The sequence below is a fragment of the Hipposideros armiger genome, unplaced genomic scaffold (genome assembly GCF_001890085.2).
Source record: "Hipposideros armiger isolate ML-2016 unplaced genomic scaffold, ASM189008v1 scaffold_539, whole genome shotgun sequence".
NCBI classification, from domain to species: Eukaryota; Metazoa; Chordata; class Mammalia; order Chiroptera; family Hipposideridae; genus Hipposideros; species Hipposideros armiger.
Window position 1 is genome coordinate 789,645 of NW_017731889.1, and position 17,603 is coordinate 807,247.

Below are 17,603 nucleotides of genomic sequence, written 5' to 3' on the forward strand. Positions count from 1 at the left end.
GTTCAGCATCTTAGCTGTAGTGGGCAGTGTCACTGGCCCTCATATGTGGGATCCGAACCGGGGCCCTCTGGCGTCCCAAGCCAGCTCTTAACCAACGCGCCACTCGGCTGGCCCTACACCTGCTATTTTGAAAACAAGACCCTGAGGTAGGAAAAAAATTCCTTTATTACGAATATTATCTTTTCATTTTCAGTATTTTACTAGGTAACACTGTATTTTAGTTTTTAAAAGTTTAATTATAAAATACTGATGATGTACAGGGAAACAGGATTATTGTAGTATCACCTGTGTACCCATTTCCCAGATTTTATAATGCTAACATTTTATTAATATTTCTATTTGACATTTTAAATAAATAAAATGTTTCAAATACAGTTGGAACACCGTTCTCCAATCTCATTTCCTCTTCCACTTCCCAGGAGTTAGGACTCCCCTGAAGTTGGTGTAGGTTCTTTGGTCTAGTTTTAACACTTTTACTTTATAAGTATATATTGTTTTTGAGTGTTTTAAAATTTTATATTAGAAATGACATACTATGGATATTCTTTCCATGGGTCTATGGGTCTGACTTTATGCCAGTAGCAAACTTTTGAAATATACACACGCACACACACACACACACACACACAAACACACACACACATATATTTAATTAAAGTTTATTGGGGTGACAATTGTTAGTAACGTTACATAGGTTTCAGGTGTACAATTCTGTAATACATCATCTACACACACGTATATGTACACACACACACGTATATTTAATTAAAGTTTATTGGGGTGACAATTGTTAGTAACGTTACATAGGTTTCAGGTGTACAATTCTGTAATACATCATCTATATATCACATGGTATGTTCACCACCCAGAGTCAGTTCTCCTTCCATCACCATATATATGATCCCTTTTACCCTCATCTGCCACCCCACTTCCTCCTTACCCTCTGGTAACCACTAAACTATTATCTGTGTCTATGAGTTTTTATTTCTTCCTTTGTCTGTCTTGTTCCTTTGTTGTTTTCAGTTTTATATACCACACATCAGTGAAATTATATGGTTCTCAACTTTTTCTGTCTGACTTATTTCACTTAGCATACTAATCTCAAGATCCATCCATGTTGTCACAAACGTCTCTATTTCATTGTTTCTTATGGCAGAATAGTATTCCATTGTGTATATATACCACATCTTCTTTATCCAATCATCTATCATGAAATATGTTTTAAAATCAGGAAGTGTAAGGCTTTCAGCTTTTTCTTTTTAAGATTGTTTTGGTTATCTGAAGTCCTTTGAGGTTCTATATAAATTTTAGGATCGTTTTTTCTATTTCTGCAAAAGAAAAATGCCATTTGGATTTTGATAGGATTTCATCATATCCATAGACTGCTTTGGGTAGTATGGACATTAAGTTTTCCAATCCATGAACACAGGATACCTTTCTACTTATTTGTGTCATACTTAATTTCTTTCAGCAATGTTTTGTAGCTTGCAGTGCACGAGTCTTTCATCTCCTTGATTAAGTTTATTCCTAAGTATTTTGTTCTTTTTGATACTACTGTCAATGGGATTGTTTTTTTTTAATTTCCTTTTGGATTGCTTGTTGTTAGTGTATAGAAATGCAACTGATTTTTGAATGTTGGTTTTGTATCTTGCAACTTTACTGAATTGATTGACTGAGGGTTTTTCTGTGGAATCTTCAGGGTTTTCTACATTTAAGATCTTGTCATCTACAAACAGGGATAATTTAACTTCCTTCTTTTAGATTTGGATGTCTTTTATTTCTCTGCCTTGCCTAATTGCTCTGGCTAAGACTTCCATTACTGTGTTGAAAAGAAGTGGTGAGGGAGGGTATCCTTGCTTTGTTCCTGATTTTAGAAAGAAAGCTTTCAGTCTTTCACTATTGAGTTCAATGTTAACTATAGGCTCTTTGCATATGATCTTTATTATGCTGAGTTAGTACCTTTATATTCCTAGTTTGTTGAACGTTCTTATCATGAAAGGGTGTTGAATTTTATTAAATAGTTTTTCTGTGCCATTGAAATTATGTGGTTTTGTCCATCATTCTGTTAATATGGTGTGTTACACTGATTTATTTTTGTAAACTGAACCATCCTTGCACGTTAAGAATAAATCCCACTTGGTCATGGAACACAGTCTTTTTAACGTGTCATTGAGTTTGGTTTACTAGTACTTTGCTGAGGATTTTTGTGTCAATATTCATCTTTGATTTTTTTGTATTGTTTTGGTGTCATATCCAAAAAAATCACTGCCAAATCAAGTCATGAAGACTTTCTCATGTTTTTGTCTAAGAATTTTATAGTTTATTTTAAGGGTTAGGTGCAAAGGCTGAGGGTAAACACCATTTCTGATAGATCTTTAATTGGCAACAGCTTTACAAAAAAAATCGCAATGTGCCCTTGATCCCCAAATTCTCTTATTTAATGACCTGTTAAAAATGAAATGATCACCAATTAAAACAACTTTGAATTCTTTCTCATAGTGAAGAAACATTCTGTAATGTGATTAATTGCCTTTTAATTTGTCTGACTCTGTTAGATTTGTTTAGTCTAAATTTTAGAATACCATGTTTCTTAAAATAGGTCATATAGGTCACATGTACACATCAAGTTATCTGTTGCCTTGTAAATATCCTGACTGTATGTGTATGTGTGAATTCTACACATACACACTGAGCTGAGCCCTTCTTTCTTCTGTGTTCCCTTACTGTATATATAGGGATTTTAACTCAATGGGTGCATAAGAGACATCACATGATTTACGGCCCTATGAGAATTGAGAGACTAGTGATTTTAAAAAGTTTGATAAAACACACCAATTTTCCATGTGTTCCACTAAAATAATCTTGCCACACAGCATATAGCCATAACTATGAACATGCGTTTCCTAAGAATTACAAAATTTTTCTCTCATAACCAAAATGACATATTTTGAAACCTGAGAAGAGGGATGTTTAGTTTGACACCTACCGCCTTTGAGTGTTAAATCCATTAAGATGATTCTCTCTGAGTTCAGACACTAATGATAAAACCATCTGTAAGACAAAATCAGTTACAGGTTAACTCACACTGCAAACAGGATTACATCACTTCTATTTTTCTTGGTGTGAGTGGTATTTCCGTTGAGATTCCCTACCCTCTTCCACCCGTCCTCTCCTTGTTTTACTTTGTCAAAGTGAAAAAAAGCAGTGCCAAGTTACATTTACTAATAATTTGGATTTTATGGGCTGGCCAAGTGGCACGTTAGTTAAGAGTTGGCTTGGGATGCCAGCTCTGAGCAGCAGGGCCCCGGTTTGGATCCCACATGTGGGCCAGTGACGCTGCGTCCTCTACAGCTAAGATGGTGAACAACAGCTCGACTGTGAGTCACTGGCGATGGTGTAGGCTGTGCAGCTGGCTGGCAGCTGGCATGTGCTTTCGTGAGCTGCCGTAAGCCACCGTGAGTGGCCATCCAATGGCCAGTGAGTGACTGCCTCACCCGGGAAGAGCACAATAATACCAACATGGGCTGTAAAGTGACGTCCTCCACAACTGGACTGAAGAACAAAAAGGACAGCAACTTGTCTGTTCCCCTCCCCCAATTCCCCAATATAATCTTTAAAAAATAATAATAATTTGGATTTTATGTTTACCGTCTGTTATTCCAAATTCCTGTTTAAGCAAATGAACAACAGATCATTAATTTCCTAAGAATTAAAACTAAACCCATTATAAATAAAGCCATGTTAGAGTTACTTAATTTTTCTTTCTTAATTTAATTCTTTATTTTAAAACATGCTATTCATGTATAAAGTTTCCAGGAGACCAGAATAGTTAACAAACATTAAAAGTCTCATAACACCTTTTAGAAGAGCTATGTAAAGATCATAAATGAACATTTCTTGAATTTAGCTAAAATTTCAGGCAGAAGAAAATAGCTTTAATACTAAGATGTAAATACATAATAGTATTTGCAAGGTTATTTAGTTTTTTGCTTTAACACAAAATTCCAATCGGGTTATTTTAAATACAAATTTTGTCTAACAGTAAAAGGCTATGTTTACATTGGTTAAGGAACTCTCTCTCACAAAAATCTTAGAGAGAATAAATGAAATGTATTAAGAGACAAAGAGGTTGGTTGATTTAGAATAACCTCTCCTGGTTTTCTTCTTCCTTCTCATAATCTCCCATCTCACATTTCTTCCTTACATGGCTGTAAGTCCACCCAAGGTAAGAAGAGATAAACATAGAAAAGTTAAACATCTCTCCTGGAGAAGTGAAATATTTCCATTTACTCTTTTTGCTGATGATACACTAACCAATGAAAATTTCAATACTAATAAATTTAAAATACTCACATTTTTAAGCAAACCAGGATAGTAATCTGCAGGTGCATACCCAAGACATTGAGTAAAAAGACCAACTTCTTTCATATCAAATCTGAATGATGAAAGTATATGAGATAACAACCCCTAAAAAATATAAACAAAAAAAGAAACAAGGCCTTAAAATTGAATACAAGTACCTATTAAGTATAATGCCTTGAATCTGGGTCATTAGTAAATGAAATGGTCTCTATGAAATGAGTAATCTTAATTTTTCCAAATATCCAGTTCACTTTGATTCAAGGTATAAAGAAATGCTAGTGTTAAAATTATTACATTCAAAATAAGTCAATTTAAACAAATATTAACAGTGGAATAAAAACATATAATGAATGGACAGTGCTTTAACCAGATTAATAATGTGATCTTTATTGGTATTAAACTCAGCAAAATATTTTTATCACAGGAGATATCATAATTAAATACAAGACAAGGAACACACACAAATCACTAGGAAAAGGAAAGATTATGTAATAAATAGTGCTAGGAAAACTATTTGAAAAAAATAGATTCTCACCTTATGTTATTCATCAAAATATACATAAATTCAAGTAGATTAATGTAAAAATGAAATGAAATAATAAACAAAAAGAAGATATAAGTACTTGTCATGTGTTTAATGGGGAAGAACTTTGTAAACTGAAAATCAATCTTTGGTTGTTGTAAATAAAAATAAAACCTTTTGTTTTTCAGAAAATAATATAAGCTCAAACTAGAAAGAATACTGACAACAAATGATACAGATCATATGCAATCAAATTAATGTGCAAATACCAAATGACAAACACTGAGCATAAAAAAATGAGTGTGAACAGATAACTCATAAGAGAAAATACAAATTCCCAACAATCATATGGATAAATGTTCATTCTCATAATCAAAAAGGGTAAATTTAAACATCAACATACTATTTTTTCACTTAATAAATGAAAGATTTTATGGTTACAAATACCTAATGCTCATCTGGGTTCTCTGAAACAGGTGCTGTGTGTGAGCTATAGGAAGAATATAAATGAGCATCCATCCATCAGTGCTGTTGTGAACCCCACTAGGGCACCCGCACAGAGTGTGAGCAGATATAACACAGCCCACAACCCACCTCCAAGCTTGGACTGCCAGGGCAATGTCTGCCTAGAGGTTTGTAACCTGAACAAAGATGCCTTATAAGTTGGTAGGGGTCTGCCTTATAGAAAGCAACTTGAGAATATGTATTTTAAAACTTTTAATATATCTGGCATACATTTAAGGAAATAAATCCAAATATGACAATGGGGATTTTGCTCAAAGATGTTCATTACAGTGTTATTTCTCATAGTGAGCAATGTCTAACAGCTGGGAATGATTAACGTATAATGCCCTCACACAGTGGCTCACTGCAAGGCATTCAATTGTTTATAAAGAATTTACAACAGCATTTTAAATGGTTATATTATAATGTTAAATCAAGAAAGGAAGATGAAAAATTTAATACATGGAAATGATCTCATCAATATCAAAATAATCCATGCATGGGAATGAAAAAATAATGAAAGAAAATATTGCCAAATGTTAACAGTCTCTAGGGTGGTATTATTAGTATATATGCGTATATTTTTTTCCCTTCTACTTTAATACATCCTTTTCCAGTTTCCTATATGTGTATGTATTTCTTGTATAATCAGGAAAAAATATTTACTTTTTGAAAAGGTGTTGTACTTGGAAATATTTTATTTTTAACAGCTTTATTGAGATATAATTCATATACCATAAAATTCACCCCTTTCAAGTGTACAATCCAGTGGTTTTTATTATATTCACAGGGGAAAAAAATCACTTTACATTTTTTAAAGTCCTACATTGCGTTTTGTACATACGACGAGATAAAATGAATTTGTGTATGTGCATATAAATGGTACGTGAATTCCTACACAAATGTGTAGAGAGGACAGTGCTCTGTTACCTCAGTCAAGGACGGACCCCACAAGACCAGGACAACACACAAACACACCAGTCATGCCCAGGGCGGATATCACTAACCCATCCTGGCACTCACTTCAGTTTTATCACAAACTATTTCACATTTTTAAAAAGACGTAAAATAAAATGAAAATTTTTGCCCGCCATCAAACTTAATAAAGCATTAGAAACTCCAAGGAAGCCTTCTGTGCCATTGCTCCCTTTCCCACTGCAGTTCTAGAGGAGTCGCTACCCTTGAGGAAAATTCTACCCCAGGCCTGGTGTACACTCTTTGGTGTGGATACTGCTGACCCTAAGATCCTCGCTACTGTTTTCAACTTGGATAGTTCATAGCAAGTTAACAAAGTAGCTGTGAAACATTAATACTTAGCAGAGCTTCATGATTAAAAAAAATCCAGCGACACGTATAATGTGACTGACAAAAATCCACTGCAGAGGGAGAAAAACAAGAAATTCACAGAGTTAAAGTGAACTTTTCGTAAAGTGTAAGATCACTGAAAGGCTCCTTACTAGACTTAAAGAAAAGGCTGGATGGAAGCCACTTGCATATTATTTGACTTTTTTCCTTTCAGTTCAAAGGTGTCCTTTACAAATACAGAAAGTAAACAGGAGTTGACAATAGCCCCGGGAGAGTTCGTCTCCCAGTTATTTTCAAACACCAAGGGCAGTCTGGGTGACAGCAAGCAGCCAGTGTAAGGTCAGCAGAGCCAGGGGAGGTAAATTACAGCCAGGGTAACCACCCTTTGCGGAGGGTGTTTACTGGAGGACTTTTGCTTAGTTCAGCACAGCAGGAAGCGCATGTGGTGCCCTCAGCAAGCTGAGGCTGGGGCCTGGCCCCTTGTGTGGGGTGCCGTGCAGGTGTCCTGGTGAGGGAAAGCCCAGCCAGGCCTGGCCAGCCATATGCCGCATCCATGTGGACCAGGCGAGGGGACGAAGGAAGCTGAGCTCGATCTGGAAACCAGGCAGCCAGGGGCTCAGCGTCAGGGGCAGATGAGGGGAGGAGGTAACTGGAAGCGATTAGCCTTCTGCCACTAGACTTTGGGCATTCTATTTAACAAACACTTAAAATGACATTTATATGCTGTGAGCTGTTCAAATAGCAACTCATTTAATCCCCACAGCCTATGGGGTAGGTCCTATTATTGAATCTGTGTCATAGATGAGTAAACGGAGACATACAGAGCTTAAGTAATATGCCCAGTGCTGGTTACCTACTTTATGGCCAAGCCCCTTAAAAGGACTGTCCCTGTATCCACTCTCCATGAGGCAGCTGGGATCGTTTTTTATTTTTTTTTAATTGTTTTTTTTTACTTGTCATTTTTTTTTATTAGTTTCAGGTGTACCAAACAATGTAATACACATTTTACCCCTCACAAAGTGATAACCCCTCCCACAATCTATTTCCCCTCTAACATCATATATATCTATTACAATTCCATTGACTCTATTCGCTATATGATACTCCATATCCCGTGACTACATATATATTAAATTATAGTTGACATACAATATTATTCAGCTACAGGTGCACAGTGCAGTGGTCAAGCATCTACACCGTCCATTTCTTGGGAAATATAATCAATAATGTCGTAAAGATTTTGTGGAATAGTTTTTTAACAATACAAATCTGATTGGTCTTCAGCTTACGGCCCTTTATGGCTCTAATTACTTTTAGATGGAGCCCAAACTAGTTCCCAAAGCTAGGAAGCCTAGGCCCACCAGTTCTGCAGCCCCTACCTGGGACTGATTTTCCCTCCCTAGTTTGTTTGGGTCCCATTAGGGCCACAGCCTCTTCAGCCCCTCTGGACTTTCTTATGTTCTAGTCCCTCTGCCAGGAGGGCTCTTTTGGCCCCTACATCTCCTTAAGTGTCAGTTCTTGAGGGAATTATAACAATTATGACCACTAAAATCTACTGAGTGCTTACTATTATGTGAAGCACTGTGCTCCATTCTCTTAAGTATGGCATCTCACTTAAAATCCCATAAATTCCGTTTTTAATCAAATTCAATTAAGCAAAGTTTCAATTAAGCCACCTATAAAAAGGCAGCTGTTATCATTATAATTTACACGATTGACCCTTAAAACATTAAAGCACAAAGTACTACAGACCCAGTTGGGATAGAAGGAAACCAGTTTCAAGGCTGTAAGAGTTAAGGGTCAGCTAAGATCGCGGGTCTTAAAGAACACCGTGCCAAGGCTTCCCCCTGAAACTCAGTGCCTCCCAGAAACACTCACATCCTGGACCTTCGACTAGCGCATGGAGGGTGGCTTCCCAAAACCGCATGAGTTATTTTGGTAGCCAAGCCAATGAAAGTTAAAAAAAAAAAAATCTAGGACATTCAATAGATTCAGAAGATGCAATAAGGGATTATAAATAATTCCAGAGTAATGTTTAAAATAGCCATAAACGGTTTCCTAGATAGTATTCACAACACCTGCATTAGACTAGCTGACTCTAACACTTAAGGTCTTGGAAACATGAAAATAACTTATTTGGTAGATATATCCTTGCTGAAATTTCCAAAATGATATGGCTAGGAGCTGATTTTTTAAAACATCAAATACTATCAAGATTAGTTCTCTCATGCCTTGTAAAAACAAAACAAACCCATACCATAATATTCAATGTTGGCAAGGATGTGGTGGTGAGAGGGGCACTACTTTGCTACTGGGAGCTCAAATTTGTCAAGCTTTTCTGGGAAGTCACTAGATGATATGTAGCCAAAACATTAAAATTCATATCCTTTTACCCAGTAATTAATTTAATTTCCAAGAATATATCCTAAGGAAAGGTTTAGGTTCATCTCAGCGATACTTATAACAGTGAAAACTAGAAGCAACCCGAGTGCCCAACAACACTGGGTTGGTTGAATGCATCATGGTTTATCCAACAGTGCGAATTGTGAATCATCGTAAAAAGACATTTGATGACATAGGAAAAGGCAACAGAACATTATTTTGAAACACAAGGTGTAAAACTGTATGTTCCATGTGATTTTAATTTTGTATGCTAAATAGTTAACATAGATTATTTCTAGGATAATTTAAAATTTCTTATTTAAAATATCTGTATTTCCAAAGTTTCTACAATTACTGTATCTTACTTTTTATCATAAAAAATGTTCTGTAAAACAAAATTACATGCTTTAACTCATCTCCTTTTTCTCATAATTCCCAATGAGAATTGCTATGGAGGGCCACAGGAGTTTCATCCCCAGATGAAGCAAACATAGGTCCTAAGAAAAAACATACTGAGGCTTGGCTACGGTCATATAACTTCAAACCACACACCTCAAACTTTAGGCCTCCAATCTCTTTTCAAGTAACCTTAAAAACTGATAAGCACTTCTCATTGTTAAGAATAATTTTTTTACTGCCATCTAGTGGCAAATAGTCTAATCACAAAACCATTCAATATTTTGTAGGCATTGGCTGTTGGACAAAAATTAATTTGTGGAGTCATATAATAGATTCTTCCTTAAATGCTGACAGAGCCATCTCGGAGACCCTCTGCTTCAACCTGGTTTTCTGAATACACGAGCCAATATCCACAAAAAGGATGTGGGTGTAAATGAGCTTCAAGGGCATAGAGAAAATGTGCACATATATCACCCGGACTTGTGATCTAAAACCCTTCAAGAATGGAAAGTGCAGGAACCAACACAGCTGTGCCTAAAACATTTTAAGGCCAACTGTGATTCATGTAGGAGTTTTAAGAACTCTGCTAATGTCTGAAAAGCCATTTAAAAACTGCTTATGCCATGAAGGTGAATTTTCAAGGAGAGAAGTTTTCAATAAATCGGGAGGAAACCCCCCACCTTGTTTTCAGGTGTGCTTTTTTTTTGTCCTCGCCTCATTGTATCTGCTCCATCCTGTAACAGGCAGCACATTCGCAGGCGGTTAGAAAAGCTGGAGCAGTGAGGCTGTGGTTTGGCGCAGGGTCTGGGTGTGGAAGAAGGCTGTGCTTTTCGCTCAGGCAGAGGCCTAGGAGAGCCAAACTGTGGTCGATATTCTTGAACCGAGACACAGCACATATTTTGTGCTTCTCCAAACAATTTCTTCATTTGATCATTATAAGTCTTTTAGAATTGCCACCACTTTGGTCTCTACAGCATCTAAGTCTTCATGCATAATATGAATAAAAACTCTTTGTAAACAAGATCCCTTTTTCATTAATTCACCAAACGTATACCGAGTTGACCTTGATCTGTAGTCAAGCTCCTCTACTAAGGCTATTGGCATAAGAAGGCCCTATGATACGATGCAGGGAGGTAGAGATGGAAACAGCCCTAATAGACAGAATGTAGTAAGTGCTATAATAATGGGGAAAGACAATCACTGTGGAACGGTGGAAATAATGATTAGTTCCAACTGTAGGGTTTCAGCTGATGACTTCTTAGCTGATTCTGATGGCTGCGGAAGGAGAGAAAGAGCGAGGGGAAGGAGACGCGGGAAAGACTGTGTAGGATGTTGGCCAGGACAGACAGAAAAACGACTAGAGAGGCAGTGGGAAAGAGGCCATGGCGGTCAAGCGAAGACATGGGAAACGCTGCCCCACTGCTGCTCCCAGCCTTTTCTGGGTTCCGAAGCCCAGCCTGCCCCTACAGGGGGCTTCAGCTCACCTGCCAGACTTTCTTTTCACAAGCCTTCCCTTTGATCCCTATGATTTGGTGACATCAGGCTCCCTGCTAGTCAACAGGTTAGGTTCATCCACCTCTTCCCCACCTCCATACTCCTTCTTTTTTTCCTGAGAAATCTAACAGCCCCACCCATCTCTAGCTGCCAAAATTACTCCTATCTCTCAAAAATCCACCTTTGTCCAAGATTCCTGTTCCAGTGACCAACTGGATGAGATCGTGTTCTCCTCAAATCTCCATGGTGTCCTATTTTCATTTTTCTCACAGGGCCTTCCCTGTTCTGCCTTGCAATGTAGTTATGAGTTTCATCATTCTATTCATTAGTTCACAGGCTCTCCAAGGAAGGGACTGTCTTACTCATCTTTATATTCCTTATAGCAACTGTTAACTAGCCCTTGTCATTTCACTCAATAGGTGTTCAATAAACACTAGCCGAATCCAACTCAACAGAATGGCTTGCTCATTTATAGTTACCGAACAATACAATTACTGCAGAACTCCTTTGTGACCTTGGTACACTATAAAATGATAAATTTTCCTTTTCACAATTTGCTTTCCTAAGTTTCAGTTCACAAAATACCCACAGAATACTGGGGGAAAAAAACATGACATTCCTATGTACTTTCACTTCAAAGAGTTTTACTTAATTTGGTAACACTGACTGGACCCTGGCACACAGATTTGGATGAAATTTCCCTGAATAATATGCTGCTTTGCTGCTACTCAGCCTGTGGCAACCTATGGGTATAGCACAGGATTAGAGCACCCAGAAGGAACAGGAGAAGCAAGAGCAAGAACCATCTTTCTTGAAAGGGGCACTGGAAAAAATAGTCTCAGCTATGCCTAAATAAAAATTATAATGCATAGCTACACATTTTTAAAACATTTTTCCTGTAAACCTGAATAGAAAAACAAAGGCTTTGTTAGTTTAATGCAATATATTCAATTATTTTTGGCCAAAAAATTTAATCCTTGAGGTATAGCACATGTTTCATCTTCTCTCTTCCAAGCCTTCACAGAAGTATATGGTCTATTCAGTCCTAGGCCAGCAAAATTCTGCCATTTTGAATACTTGGCAGGTTCTTTTACCATATAAAATACTTGCACCCAAATGCCGAATTAGTCACTTCCTTTCTTATGTTCCCATGGCAGTTTTGTATACATCTAGTAAAACATTTATGTCACTATCCTGAAATTGTTTGTTTACTTAAGTAATATTAAAATTTCCAAATTAATTAACTCACCAGCAACTGGTTTATATTCTTCTAAATTAGGTACCATAGTTAAAATTGGCAAATTTTCTTAATAACATAATCTTAAATTGTCATTTTCCCCTGCCAACAAGAACCATCTAGAAACTAGACCAACATATAATCACCACCTAACCATATTACTTCATTGGAAAAAAAAGAAAAGTTGCCCTCTATCAAGTAAAATGGACCAGCACTGATCTGTGCATAGTGCTGTATGACTAAGCAACAAAGAAGTGTGATAAAACTTTAAAAAACATATTAAAGACTTGCATAAATGGAGATACACTACGGTCTTAGCAAGAAAAATTCAATGTCATAAAGACGTCCATTCTCTGTCATCTAGACTCAGTGCAGTGTCATTAACCATCCTAAATAGGTTTTCTGGTAGAATTTCAAAAGCTTTCCTAAGATTTACATTGCAAAGCACAGCACATTCTAGGGAAAGAAGAACATTTTAGAAGTAAACATCAGCGGGACTCCATTTCTATGAAGTTCGAAAACAGGCGCACTGAACAAGATGATGTTCAGGTTTACATACACAATAGGCAGAACTACAAATGCTTCAAATTACTTCTGGATGAGGGTTCCAAGAGACAAAGGGGAATAAAGCAAATTAAATATTTCATACCATCACAATAAATAATTATTCTGTGCCTGTTAGTCTGAAGAACCCATACTTCTGATATTTCTCAGGAAGGAAATATTATTGTGATGTAGTTTTCACTGCTAACTCTTCTAAAATCTGAAATCCTTAATATCCCAGAGTATAAGGACTCTGTTTTCAGATTATGAGATACATACATACCCACTGTGGATAAGACTAGAAAAGAAACAAGATACAAATTGCTTGAAAAGTTATTTAGACTTCTGTAAGTCCAAAATATTTTTAAAGCTTCCATGGCATTTATTTTTTCAAATTAAAAGATATTTCATCATGTAACTGGCACCCCTGATACTAGAATAATCTATAATCTAAATCAAGGAGAAACGAGTCCTAAATTAAAGGTACATTTCTAATATGTTCTTTCTGAAAGTCAGACATGTTTAAATTAATTTTAAATTATTTTAAGAAAAAAAACCTCATTTTTATTACAAATATTTGTGATAATGCATCCTTTATCAAAGGAGTAAAAAAATGGTTAGACTTTTTAAGGACTGAAAACAGGCTAAGCTTAGGACATATACATTATTTCCTTCAAACAAAATGGCAGTCTGAATAAATTAACCCAAACAATGCTACAGAAACAATGTCTAAATCCCAACCGGGAACCCAACAACTGTTTCCAACAATTAACAGTCTTGCTTATTAGTTTTATTAGGGTATAGTAGGTTAAATCTAACGGATCTGCAATTATCACAGTTTCTTTTATTTCAATCCAGTATTTAAACTGTTAAACGATTTCCAAATTTATAGAATCTATATCTACTTAAGTTTAAGTGGACAAAGTTTAAGTCAGTAAATAATTTACTACTGAAGGAAAACTAACCATATAAAACATGCATTGAGAAACACTGTTTCCCCGTGGCATGGTTAGGAGGCAAGATTCAGTAAGCAGTTCATCCTGACTATTTTGCCGCTTTCGTTAGCCACACTCTGAGATGTATAAAAGTTCAAATTCAATTTCAAATCAGAGAAGGAGCCAGAGTATAACTGGCTTTTTCCTGAGAAAACCTGAAATCCTACCATTTAAAACCAATGGATTTATTACTAAGCGCTCTTTTAAGTAAAGGTTAGTGCTGAGAAACTATGTATTGATCAAGCCCCATCATGGGACTGCTGAAATACCCTGAAGATGAGCAGGTTTCAACCAATCAAGTGTTCTCAATCTCGGTTCTGTTGACATTTGGGGCTTGATAGTTCCTTGTTGTGGGGTACTGGCCTGTGCATTCCCGGTCTCTACCCACTAGACGCAAGTAGCAACCCCCTCCAAGTTGTGACAACTAAAATTGTCTCCAGACACTGCCAAATCCCCTAAGAGCCAAACAGTCCCGGCTAAGCTTTGGTTTAAACATATATCTGCTTTTGAAAATTAGTTTCGATTACAGCTTTTGAATATTCCTCTTGTCTCTGGTATAAAGATGAATATTGGCAATATAAAGGAGACTTTTGTGACTGATAGGGAAATATCTCCAGGAGACAGTATTATGTGAAGAAAGTAAGTTGCAGAATAATACATTCAGTGTAATTTCTGCATAATGCTATGTTTGGGTTGTTTGATTTTTTTGGTGAGACTGTATGAAAGTATTATTTGTGCAATTTAAAAAATAAAGGAAAAGAAAGAAAAAAGGTCATGGGACTTTAAAGTTAAACAGACTTTGATTTGAGTCCTAGCTACATGGCCTTGGGGTTAAATTTTTAAATAGCGTTAGGCCTCCAAGTTCCCGCTTCTATAAATTGTAGATGATAAAGCTGATCTCATAGGTTTGTTACAAAATTAAATGAGGCACATCCAGGGCAAGTGGCCAGCACAGTGTGTTGGCTCGCAGCACCTCCTCGATCATCCATAGCTGCTGTCTTAAGTCTCAGTTTGGGTAAGGATGAAATATAAGCTGACAGCCAGGTAACCCTGTTCCTGGGTTTTGGATACCCTTAAACTTCTCTCTCTTCATTATCTTGGTTAAAGTCCACCTCCTGCCTCCTCTCCCATACACTATCTGACAGTGAGGGTATCATCTCTAGGTCTACCATAATTAAATAAGATATGTATGAAGAGACCAAGGAGCAATGCTTGAAAACTGGGCCACCTACCTCAGTGTTTCTCCTGATGTAATGTGGAGATACCTCAGTCTGAATCATCTGGGTTCTTACTACCATGCAGACAACACACGGAATCAAAACCTCTGGGTGTGGAGCCCTAGACTCTGCTTTTCCAACAAGAACACCACCCTCCTCACTGCGCTGTGAAGTTTGAGGGTCTTCCCCCTAGCACGCGACCACAGCCCAAACACTATGTATATTTATCTCATACTTACTGCTGGGGAAACCCAAGAGAATAGAGAGAAGCCCAGTTCACCCTATCACCGCCCTACCTTTGCTGGAGTTCATCCTTCCTCTGGTCCAAAATCTACCCTAATAGTCGTCCAGACAAGCCTTAGACCATCCTATATAGCAGTATCACTCAAAGCGCGAATTACAATACTTTCAGAGTGAAAACATCCCAGGACATGGAGTCAGGCGTGCTTAGGCTCAACTAGCAGCTCTGTCACTCAGTGGAGAAAATCACTTATTGTCACTAAGCTTTAGTTTCTAAATTATCTTTGAAATGGAGAAAATAATACCTCTCAAGGTTAGGAAGACAGAGAAAACAACAAAAACAAAAACACTTATGCAAATCACCTGGCTAGAGATATGGCTCATCACAGGTACTAAATACATGTTCATTCCCATGGTTCAGTGCCAGGGCTGACCCAATTTCTTTGAGACAGGCCAAATGTCTAGAAATTACCCTCACTAGGAGGAGAGAGACAGGTTTTTGGTGCATTGTTTCATGATTCTATTTGCCTACAAATCAAACATTTGCAATGGCTTATACTGAACTTAAACATTTTCAATTCCCCCAAATTAGAGACATGATCTCCACTTTCTCTCCCTAAGGTCCATCCTCCAGGGTTCCCAGGAAGGCAGGTGTTATATCATAAGCTGGCATTCTCCATGCAGTCCTTTCCATAAAAAAAATTCCCCTTTGTTCTTGTCTCTGCCTATCATGACATCATATTCAAAACACCACCACCCGGGGCCCCTCAAAACTGTCTCTGCTTCTGGGAGAAGGACACCACCAGGAGGAACCATAGGCTCAGAATCTCACTGCTCAGTCCCATGAAGGTCAGCGGCTCCTGGAAGGCAGAAATTTTTGCCCAGTGAAAGGCAAAACATTAATTTTTCTTTGTGCTTATTATTCCTGCCCATACTCTGAAATCTTCATAATCAATAAACTTATATCCCTGAAATTACTGTTACCTGGCAGTCCAAAACAATTAAGTGTTTGTGTTTGTTTTCGCTATAGATATCTCTTTGTTTCCTACTAATTTCTACTCCCTGTAGTTTCCTGCTGTCTCATATTTTTATGTCCACCTCGCTTCCCTCAACTAATAATCCTTCCTTGTAAGACCTGTGGCCCCTTGTCTCTTGTCCTCAAGCCTAATTCATCCTAACTCTATTCTCAAATCATTTGATACTCGAATTTATGGTATGATGTCCCTCTATATTTTAAAAAATAATATTTCAAATAAAAAGATATTAAAACCAAATGCAAAAAGAGGATTTTTTTTATTTAAAACTTGGTATATGTAATACTCTCATGATGGCATATATTTGTGCATTATGGCATGCTATTACTCAAATCTTTTGAACATCAATTAAATGTGCCAATTGCTCTCAGTTAAAAGATGGAACAAAGTTATTCACATCTCTTTTGCACTTTTTACATCCATAGCCAAAATAATTTACTGCAGACAGATTTCTGCAGCTTTTCCTTCAAAATCCTGCTTTCAATGTTTTTTTTCTTTTTAAAATTTATATGTCCCATGCAGTTTAAATGAAATGATCTACAATAAAAACCTAACTGGTCTGGTATTTTTAGAGCCCTTTTTACTATGAAATAAACACTCAGAAATCTGGAGAATTGCAGTGGTTAAGTCTGTAAGCAAGAAGGAAGGCTGCTCATTCATAGAACTGCCCAACACTCATTGTTTACATAGCCTATTCCATGAGCAGGATGCTGACATAACACAATTCACAAAATTTCCAAACACAGGTCCAATCATAACAAAGTCTGCAATTTTTACATTTGCTTACAGAACCTCTTTCTTGCTCACTCATTAGTTCTGGGGGAGGGGAAAAACAGTTGGTTTTCCAAAATCCAAAGACTTCAGAAAATAAGCTTGAACTAAATAGTAGTAGGAGTGATTCAAACAATGCTGTTAAAACATATCTCTGGGCCGGCCGAGTGGCTCAGTTGGTTAAGAACTCTCTCAAGAGTTTGAGCTCTGAGCAACAGCGGTTCGATTCCTGGCTGGAGCTGAGCTGCTGCTGCTGCTGAGCTGCCGCTGTTGCTGAGCTGCCAACAGGTGGCAGGATGGCTCAGCTAAAGAAACAAACAAACAAACAAACAAAACAAAACAAAAACCCCATATCTCTAATTGTGTAATATAGAAAGACCCAGAAATGTATGCTTTACTAAATACACTTACTATAAGCAGGTCACATGTTTGATAAATACTTCGCCAAACTTAAATGATCATTCCTCTACCAGCACCCTCAACTCCCTGCTTGCTCTCCTTTCTCAAGTACTGTGGAAATTGCCTTGTAAAACCTTACCCCTTGAGAATCCCTGTATCTTCTCTTCCCCAGTGCCCACACAGCAGATACTGCCGAGA

At 37.2% G+C, this 17,603-nt stretch overlaps 1 protein-coding gene across 2 annotated transcripts in view; it reads right to left on the bottom strand.

Moving 5' to 3' along the window:
- FANCC (FA complementation group C) overlaps positions 1-17,603 on the bottom strand; it is a 260,271-nt gene that overhangs the window by 77,466 nt on the left and 165,202 nt on the right. For both annotated transcript variants that reach the window (XM_019668799.1, XM_019668798.1), the window contains exons 5-6: positions 4,354-4,467; positions 2,987-3,051 (exon numbers count right to left, since the gene is read on the bottom strand). In XM_019668799.1, coding sequence (XP_019524344.1) covers positions 2,987-3,051; positions 4,354-4,467 — 179 coding nt within the window. The remainder of the gene's footprint in view (positions 1-2,986; positions 3,052-4,353; positions 4,468-17,603) is intronic.